The sequence below is a fragment of the Cajanus cajan genome, chromosome 9 (assembly GCF_000230855.2).
Source record: "Cajanus cajan strain Asha chromosome 9, NIPB_CcT2T_4, whole genome shotgun sequence".
Taxonomy (NCBI): domain Eukaryota; kingdom Viridiplantae; phylum Streptophyta; class Magnoliopsida; order Fabales; family Fabaceae; genus Cajanus; species Cajanus cajan.
In genome coordinates, this window is record NC_138525.1 from 14,052,930 (window position 1) to 14,062,929 (window position 10,000).

Below are 10,000 nucleotides of genomic sequence, written 5' to 3' on the forward strand. Positions count from 1 at the left end.
TCTTGATGAATACAAATGGAAGAGAACTGAATTCCTATTGAGATTTTTCCTCAACTTTTTCTCGAATTAATCTTGTTTGTTTGCTCAGAATTGGTACTTTTTCGATGAAAACCTATTTCTGACCACCTATTTAATGCACTGTACCGTTTGATGTGATATTGATTGCTCTGACGGCGCATGCTTCCGTTTTCCCACAAATCTTACCTGTTCAAGACGTTTTGGCGGCCATTTTTATCATTTGATTTGAAATTTAAATTCATTTATGGGCCCGTTTTACCTCAGGCCCGTTAAAACTCCTTTTACCCTAAGGTAACAAAATCAGTTTCACCACTTTCTTCCTTCGCGCCCAAGTTTCTTTGCTTTGCTCTCTGTTTCTTGGTTTTCTTCTCCGGCGACCTTGCACACTTCCTCTAGTCATCCATTCACCATCTTTCTTTACTCTTCATCACCATCATGGCCTCTTCTACTGCGTCCACTTCTGCCGCTGTAGCCTCGGTAGTTTCCCCCACCATGGCCTCTGCATCATCTCCTACGATGGCCACTGCAACGTCTCCTACAATGGTCGCTGCAACATCTCCTACAATGGCTACTGCAACCTCCACTCAGGCTGCTCCTTTACTGATGGCCAATGCTTGCACTGTGAAAGACAGAGACGAGACCTTCGTTCCTATTCCGGGCATGGAAGAGGCAAGTCTCAAAATTTTCCAATCCCAGGTACTTCTTCCCTTCACTTTAGAGAATGGTTCTATTCATGCTTTCTTAGGTCCTTTCATTGGTCAAAATAAGAAAAAATTTGGAAATTATTTGTTACTTGAGGATTCCTCTATGCTTCCTTTCATTCATTCTACGAAAATAGATTTAGCCCTTTTTGGAGATACTACCAGGATTTTTAGGGCATTCCCTCCTATCAAAGACATACATTCAGCCTGGTTATCACGTGTGGAGGGTTCGATGCATTCCTTGTGGGAAGAGATTGGTATTTCTGAATTTATCCAGCTGGCTAAGTTTGATTTACATTTATTCGACCCTCAAATGCTTCTTTCCGCTATATTCTTTTGGAATAGAGAAACCCGAGCCTTCAAATTCCCTTGTGGCTTCGTGTGTCCTACCCTTCTCGACATTGCTGCTATCACGGGTTTAGCACCTATTGGGGATAGGTTTTATCCCGATGTTTTCGAGGAGGAGATCCCAGTTAAAGAGACCTCGATATCTTGGGATAAGAAAACTTACTTGGCCTTTATCAATGCTCACATGGGAAAACAAGGCACTCCTGTTTCGACCTTAGAGCACATTGCTTTTTTGATGTATTGGTTGTCCGCTTGCGTTTTTTGCACTCCTTCACTCCAGGTTCCCAAATACTATTACATGCAGGCTCAAGCTCTTCATTCGAAAAAGAAAATTTGCTTAAGTAAACTTCTATTGGCCTCCCTATATATTTGTCTCAATGAAGCTTCAGAGAGCCTTTTCCGCGAGTGGACCTTAGAATCTTTCTGGACCACTATGGTTGCTTCAATTATGGCTCAACGCGATTCTCGAGAAGAAGTTTTCTCTAACTCCAACCTCCACTCCAGTATGTGAACTCGAGGGAGCCCATTTGACAACTTTCACTCCTCGAAAGCGTTCAATTAATAACTTTGCAACATACATTGACGCTATTCTCAGCTTCACCGAATTCAATGAAGATTTGGCCACTTCTATACGTACTACTCTGCTAGGTCCTCCTTGGCTTCGACAGAATAATCAAGTTGGGCAAATTTCTCCAGCTTCACTCGAAATGTGGTTGGGGTTTCTTTCTTGGGATATAATAATGTCTGGCATGTGTCAAAAGGATGTGAGGATTTACCCTTATCAACCTCAGATTTTTTCTCGATAATTCGGCCTTTGCCAGATGAAACCTCTCCTCCTTCGACGTAAAGAGAGCATTGATGCTGACATTTGTGTCGAAAAAGGGGACTATCAGGAAGTCCTGGATTTCATTTTACGTCCCGGAAAGGAACTTAAGCTCACACCCTACACTTTCTCTCCTTCCTTCTTAGTCTCAAAGTGCTATCTTTGATGGTGGTGTGAATATTATGTAGATAAAATTGTCGACTTTGATGGCTTTTTGAAGAAGCTAATTAACTCTCCTCTTTCTTCGTAGGGCCCAAAACAATCAGGTACTTACAAGAACCAAACTATTATTTATCAATTCGAGCAATTTTTTAAAGTTTGTTATCGACCTGACAATATTGGTCGAACCATCTTTGACGCGTCTGTCTCTTTATTGAAAATGGTACAAAAGAACATCCGCTCGAAAAAGGTAATAAATCCTCGAGGCAAAACTGATTTCGAAAAATTTTGTCCAAAAAATATACCTCCTCTTCCAAATGCTCTTTTTGGTTTAGTTAAACATTTATCTCGCCCTCCTTGGGTGAAGACACTCGACCCACTTTACTTTGAGCATAAAGAGATTCCTGTAAAGAATCGAGGTACCTATGCGAGATGTTCCGTGTACGATTTTCCTCAAAGAAGATGGTGGCCTTTGTGTTGGGTCGATAATACCAATCCTCCTCCTGGTAAATGATTCTAACTAAGAAAGTTTCTCAAATTCCATTTTGTACTTATCTCATCCTTTTTCTCTATGTTTTGCGTTATGCAGCTGCTATTCCTCAACGTGTCCCTCAACATGTTGAAGAAAATCCCAACTGGGAAAGTGATGATGAGGATGAAAAAGGGTCTTCACTGAAGAGTCAAAAAAGAAAGACTGCTTCTGACAAGGTTTCCCTGCGCTCCAAGGTATAACTTTTCAGTCGAATTTCTGAACTTTACAGTACCTTCTCTGATTCGTCTCTTCTATTTTCAGAGTCTCGAAACCTCAAAAAAATAGAAAACGGACTCGACCAGTGCCATGACTGTGAGTAAACCGTATTTGCCTTAGCATATTTTTTTATTTCAAGTTTCGACCATAAAAAATTTTGTTTTTCTAATTTAAGGTTTCGACTACGAAAAAGTTAGATAAAGGGAAGGGAAAGTTAGTAATTCCTCTTCCCAAGAAAACCCAAAAGCCTCCTATTGAGAAGCTTCTCAAGGATGTCATGAAGTCTGTCCCCAAGGTATTCCATCTTTTAACTCGATTCCCTTAAATTCCCAATTCTTATTTTCATCCCTCTGATATTATTCTTCATTACAGGATGTCGAGATAATTCAACTCGACTCTTCTAAGGAAATGTCAAAGGATACACCTATTGCTGGGGAATCTCACCAGGTTCATTTTTTTGTTCCTCATTACCTTTCTATATTCTTCTTTAGTTCGTATTCTAACTTCACTATTCTTTCTCACAGTTGGTCTCTCCTCAACCAAACATTATCGAGATGGCCTCGAAACTGGCTTCGATTGAGATTCCTCCTCAGGTTGATGAGGAGAAGGTTCCTTCAACGGAACCTCTGGCAAACGTGGAAACTCCCCACCATTCTTCTCAGGATGAAGCTCCTTCTTTTGAGCTAAAACCTCCCTTTAGTCCAAACAAAGGTATATCTCTTCTTGGAATTTCTATTACCCCCGTAACAACCTTCGTAAAGAATTGTCTTATATTATCCCTTCTTCTCTATGCAGATTCAACTGAGTCTCCTAAGCATTTTATTGCTTCTCCTTCGACCCAATGTGGTGTCAAATCTTCAGTGCCTCCATTATCTTCGATCCCTTCTACGGATCTGGACTTAATAAGCTTCTTTAATGAGGATGATGACGAGATCAACAATATTTTTGATGTTTTCGAAAATTGGACCAGTGGCACCTCTGTTTCAGAGAAGATTCCTGAACTAGTTTCTGAGCCACCTCTCACTTTCTAACCTCTGCTAGAGTCCTTCCGGTCGAAGGCGTATGTAGAAGATCTCGACCAAGCCTTTCTTCTCCCAGAATTCAAGATTGAGGTTCAATAGATGGTTGATGACTTGCTATCCTACCCAGACCTCCCTCTTGAGATTCACCTCGAACTTCAAGAGTTCATCAAGTCGTTCACCCTCGCTTGGGACCTTCGGTCGAAATGGTCTACCTCGTTCCAAGAGGTGGCTCAAATCGAATTCGAGAGTGAGGGCGATCGTACCAAGCTTTAGAATCTTCGACAGGAACTTATTTTCATTAGAAGATCTACAAAAGAGATGATTCCTGCTCTGAAGAAACTACAACAAGAGGAAGAAGATTGCACAACATCAATCGAGGCTTTACAGCATGAGCTGAATAACCTTTGCTCAAAACAAGCAACTTTAAAGGCTCAAAGTCAAGAGGTTATTCAACGTCAAAAGAAACTCAAAGAAGAAAGCAAGGTGATTGCTTCCAGACTTGCAAAAACCCTCGAGCAGAAGAAACACCTAGAGGCTCAGTGTGCTACTCGGAAACAAAATTTGGACGAAGCTTATCAAGCTTATAGGGATTTTAAGTACAAGTTCTGTAACAATTAGTTTTCCGAACTTCAATTTTTAATTCCTCTTTAATTTTTATTGATGTAAACTTTAGTACACTGCTCTTTTATGAAAGCACTTCAAGTCTTCATGCCCATAAACCAGTTTGTATGGGGTAGTTTTTGTGGCATCTCTTGGTGAATTTCTATAAGCCCACAACACTTGGACAAGTGTTTCATGCCAATTTCGAGGCTTGCTCGAGATATGTTTCTTAATTAAACTAATAACTATTTTATTAGCAGCTTCTACTTGTCCATTTGCCTGTGCATAATACGATGTCGAAGTTACTAACTTGATTCCCCTCGATTGAGCATATTGAACCACTTTTCGACCCGTAAAAACTGTGCCTTGATCAGTGGTAATTGTTTGAGGAATCCCAAACCTTGTTATAATATGATCTTCAACAAAATCAATTATGTCTTTTTGCTCAACTTCCTTCAAAGGAATTGCCTCAACCCATTTTGTGAAATAATCTATTGCAACTAATATATATTTATGATTTTTCGAGGAGGGTGGATGAATTTTCCCTATAATATCTATTGCCCAACCTCGAAATGGCCAAGGTTTAATAATCGAATGTAATTCACTTGCTGGTACCCTTTCAATTGGCCCATGTCTTTGACATTCCTCGCAGCTTCTTGCGAACTCGATGCAATCTATAATCATAGTTGGCCAATAAAAACCTTTTCTCGATAAGGTCCATTTTATTTTATCACCTGCTTGATGTGCACCACAGATACCTTCATGTACTTCTGCCATAGCTATGTAACTTTCGTGACTCCCAAGGCATTTGAACAGAATCCCATCGAAACCTTTCTAGTATAATTCATTATTCAGCAAGACATAATTGAGGGCTTGGAGTTTAATTTTCCTTTCGACTTTCAAATTTGGATTCCGCAGGTACTCGACCAATTCTCTCCTCCAATCTTGTTGACTCGAGGAGCTGACACTTAGAGTCTCTAGATGGCATATCAATTCATTTTGTGTATGAATCAAAGATTCGAGACATTCCTTACTTACTTTGTAACCTGACGCCACCTGAGCCAACTCATTTGCAATCGTATTCGAGTGTCAAGAAACATGTTGTAATTCAACCTCATCGAATGCGTTTAGTAATTGCACAGCTCGAGTTTTGAATTTGATTAGTTTTTCATTCAACCTCATCGAATCCTGAGTTAGTTGTTTAATGACGAGTTGTGAATCTCCTCGAATTACCACATTCTTAGCACCTAACTCTTTGAGGATCTCGAGTCCAGTAATGAGCGCTTGATATTCGGTTTCATTATTCGAGTATCCTCTATTCGTTTTTAATGACAACTTAGTTGGAATTCCTTCAGGAGAAATGATTAGCAATCCTATCCAGTACCTAACTCATGTTTCGAGCCATCGAAAAATAATTCCCAAGGTTTGGTGGTTAAGTAAATGATTTCTTCAGTTATTTTCGAATGATCTGCGAGCAAATCTGCAATTACTTGTCCCTTTGTGGCTTTTAAAGGCTCGAAAGTTAATGAATATTCAGTTAACGCAAGTGCCCATTTGCCAATTCGAGAATGTAAGATAGGTTTACACAACATATATTTAATAACATTACTTCGACAAAATATTACAACATCACAAGGTCTAAGATAATACTTCAACTTTGTACAAGCAACATAAAGACTTAAACATAATTTCTCTAAAGGAGTATATCTATTCTCAGCTCCTACTAACATTCGACTTAAATAATAAATGACTCTTTCGATGCCATTATCATCGTCTTGCGCTAGCATGCCCACAATAGTCGAATCGCTAGCTGAAATGTACAACTTTAGTTTTTTTCCTTTAGAGGGTGGTGCAAACACTGGAGGATGAGCCAAATAAGCTTTGATTTCATCGAACGCTTTCTGGTACTCTTCATCCTATCGAAATTCTTCCTCCTTTTTCAGACGCAATAGTGGAGAAAACACTTTAGTTTTGCCAGATAGCTTTAGTCTTATTTCTATCCACTTCGATCCCCTTCTGGTATATGACAAATCCCAGAAACTCTCCTGCTGTAACACCAAAAGCACATTTTAGTGGATTCATTTTTAGACCATGTTTCCTCATTCTCTCGAAAGATAATTTTAAATGGCATAAGTGCTTCTTTTTTCGTTTTGACCCCACAATTATATCGTCAATATACACTTGTACAAACTTACCAATTAAATCATGGAATATTAAATTCATTGCCCTCTGATAAGTAGCACCTGCGTTTTTCAATCCAAATGGCATCATCACCCATTCATAGACGCCTAAAGCACCTGGACATCGAAAAGCAATTTTTGATACGTCATTAGCTGCAATATAAATTTGGTTATATCCAGAATAACCATCAAGTAAACTCATAATTTCATTACCTGCAGCAGCATCTATCATAGTCTTAGAAATAGGCATAGGATACTCATCCTTGGAAGTAGCTGTGTTGAGATCTCGAAAATCGATGCATACCCTGAGTTTTCCATTCCTTTTTATAACGGGCACGATATTTGATATCCACTCAGCATATCTTGAGGTTCTGATGAACTTTGTTTTCAATAACCTCTCGATTTCTTCTTTTATCTTTTCGATTACTTCAGGAGCGAACCTTCGAGGGCTTTGCTTAACAGGTTTCTTTCCAAGAATCATGGCTAACCTATGCTCAACCAATCCTCGATCCAATCCTGGCATTTCATTGTAATCCCATGCAAAGCAGTCTTTATATTCATGCAATACTCAAATTAATTCCTCCTTTAGCTTTCCTTGCAAGAGTTTGCTAATATAAGTAACCTTCTTATTTTCGATAGTTCCCAAATTGATTTCTTCAAGTGGGTCTTGAGATTCTAACTTATGTTCTTCATTGGTCGCCCTTTCAAATCCCAATGGCGAATCATCGAAAATACAATCTAACTTAAGCTCTAACTCTTGTTCTTTATCTTCTTTCAAAGTCTCGACCTCTTGGTCCATTCTATCTTTTTCTGTTTTTCGATTTTCTTTTTCCTTTTCAACTTCTTGATCCATTTGATTTTTCTCTATTTTTTCTTTTCCTTCCTCGACCTCGCGGTCCATTCGATCTTTCTTTGTTTTTTGTTTTTCTTCGGCCATCATCTCTAGATTCATTTGATATTACCTCTTTGTCTCGACATCCCTCGGCCATGTTGGCTGTTCGATTGGCCATGTAGGCCGACATTCGAGCTAAAAAGCTCGAATAAGGATCATGATCCTTCATTCCTCAACTGGAGCTAATTCTTTCTCGGCTCGAATGACAAAACCTCTTTTCACATCCCAGCAAAATATTTTCTTAATGCCTTCTTCTTCATCCATAACACCAGCATTGTGGGCATCAAAAGGCCTTGTTTTCGCAAATGCAGTTAATTGTTGATCTGCGAAATACATTCTTACCTCATACTCTTTCTGATCCATATCGAGCACTTCCAAACCTTCATCATCATTCCAAAAGAAAATCTTTTGGTGAACAATTGAAGGGAAAACTTGTAACGACCCGGCTGGTCACTACACACACCACTGTACACCGGAAACGCTAGACAGAAAGGACAAGTATATAAATATAGGATCTAGAATATAAATATATACAAAGTCCCTATCCGACTAGAGTTAGAGTGTACAAAAACAAAATACATTATCAACGGCTACACCAAGTAGCTGAAAACAACAAAGCATCAACAAGGATCCAGCTCCGCCTGCCAGATGCAGACTCACCACTAGCCACCCGCCTAACCCTGCTCTGCTCCCATACATAGTATGATCATCGCAGTCCAAACCACATGGAAACAACAAAGGGTAAGCTAGTGAAAAGAAATAACATACATATATATAAATATATGAATAGTAAATAGCTACCCCTATCAGCACATCAAATCAACACGTCAATCAGTTTAACAAAATCAGTTTAAAATACCACAACATTCAGCCATAACAGCACACATCTCACATCATCAGCATACTACCCCTATCAGCACAGTAAATCAACACATCAATCAACTTAACAAAATTCATTTAAAGTACCACAACATTTATCCATAACCGCACACATCTCACATAATCATCGATCTTACAGCATAATCAGCAATAAGCACACAATGCGTCGTCACGCATATCAACTCGGAGATCTCCTACAGCAACTCAGCCATTATGGCCTACAACAACTCAGCCTTTTGGCCTACAACAACTCAGCCATTATGGCCTACAACAACTCAGCCATTATGGCCTACAACAACTCAGCCATTATGGCCTACAACAATTCATATCAACATTCAACACAACACAACTTTTGCAACTCAACATATCAACTTGCAACACAACACAACTGTACAACTCAACATCAACTTTCAACACAACTCAACTGTACAACTCAACATCAACTTTCAACACAACTCAACTGTACAACTCAACATCAACTTGTAACACAACTCAACTTTACAACTCAACATGTCAACTTGCAGAAAACACAAATATACAACTCAACATCAATCAACCAACATCATCCATTAGTCATCACATTATATTCATCTATTTCAACTCAACTAAGTATAAAACAACATCAACCAACATATAGACATTTCTCATCTACGCGCCCGGCGCACTCATGGTTGCGCCCAGCGCGGTACAACCAGAGAGCACTAGGGCTAGCGCGCCCAGTGCAGGTATGTCTGCGCCTGGCGGGACTCATCCAGAGAGCCCAAGGCTTACACATGCCCAGCGCATGCCAGGCAGAGACTCCAAGGAGTCTCGCGCACCCGGCGTGCCCATACCCGCGCCTAGCGCGGGGAAGGCAGAAACCTCCCCTTGGTCTCGCGCCCAGCGCAATTCAAATTGCACCCAGCGCCCACAAGGCAGAGACTCCCAAGGAGTCTCACGCCCAGCGCGACAAGGGTTGCGCTCAGCGCAACACATTAATATCAGCATATACAATACAACACACAACATATTCAACACATAATACGGCTCGTTCACCTTGTTTACAACTCGTCTATCTTGTCAAATTACCCACCCAAACAACACCAATCAACCTAAGCACCGAAAACAACTTTCAACTTAACCCAAAATCACTAAATGTGAAATGACAACTTCCACAGAAAATAGCGCATCAGGAGTTATACTACTCCTAACATACTCATCCTTATCTCATATGAAAGATAAGAAGATTTACTACAACTCTCTCGAAGACACCAAATCCAAATTCCTTCATCTACCTTGTTAAAAATTCTAAAAACCGCAACAGCTATAAGTAATGCTGGCAGCTTGACCCCTCTTCACTAAAACAGCCATATCTGGAGTTCTAAAACTTATTTTTGAGTGATTCCAGTGCCATTGGAAAGATAACATCCAAGGCTACAACTTTCATGAAGACTATAAAGTCAAATTCTGTCATTCAAATGCGCGCCCAGCTCATTAAGAGAGCGCCCGGCGCAATTCTCACCTGAGACCACGCGAAGAAATGCGCCCACCACGAAGAACTGCGCCCAGTGCAAATTCAAACAGCAACTCTCCCCAGTTCAAAAATTCCACCCAAAAACCTGCAAAATCAACTTCCCAGGCACATGCAATC

The 10,000-nt window shown here is 40.0% G+C and overlaps 1 protein-coding gene across 1 annotated transcript; it reads right to left on the reverse strand.

Moving 5' to 3' along the window:
- Nucleotides 1-4,488: 4,488 nt before the first annotated feature.
- On the reverse strand, nucleotides 4,489-7,122 carry LOC109814213 (uncharacterized). Its single transcript, XM_083064163.1, has 5 exons — nucleotides 6,813-7,122; nucleotides 6,615-6,752; nucleotides 5,653-5,768; nucleotides 5,025-5,093; nucleotides 4,489-4,872 (listed from the first exon to the last, which is right to left on the reverse strand). Exons 1-5 carry the CDS (start codon nucleotides 7,120-7,122, stop codon nucleotides 4,489-4,491), a joined length of 1,017 nt encoding a protein of 338 aa, XP_082920289.1.
- Nucleotides 7,123-10,000: the final 2,878 nt, after the last annotated feature.

Coding starts and splice junctions, on each gene's coding strand:
- LOC109814213 (XM_083064163.1), bottom strand. CDS start 7,122: ATGCCAGGATTGGATCGAGGATTGGTTGAGCATAGGTTAGCCATGATT. Junction 5,769..6,614: donor AATATTCCATGATTTAATTG/GTAAGTTTGTAC, acceptor TTTCTCCTGAAG/GAATTCCAACTAAGTTGTCA. Junction 4,873..5,024: donor AATTGAAAGGGTACCAGCAA/GTGAATTACATT, acceptor ATTCCTTTGAAG/GAAGTTGAGCAAAAAGACAT.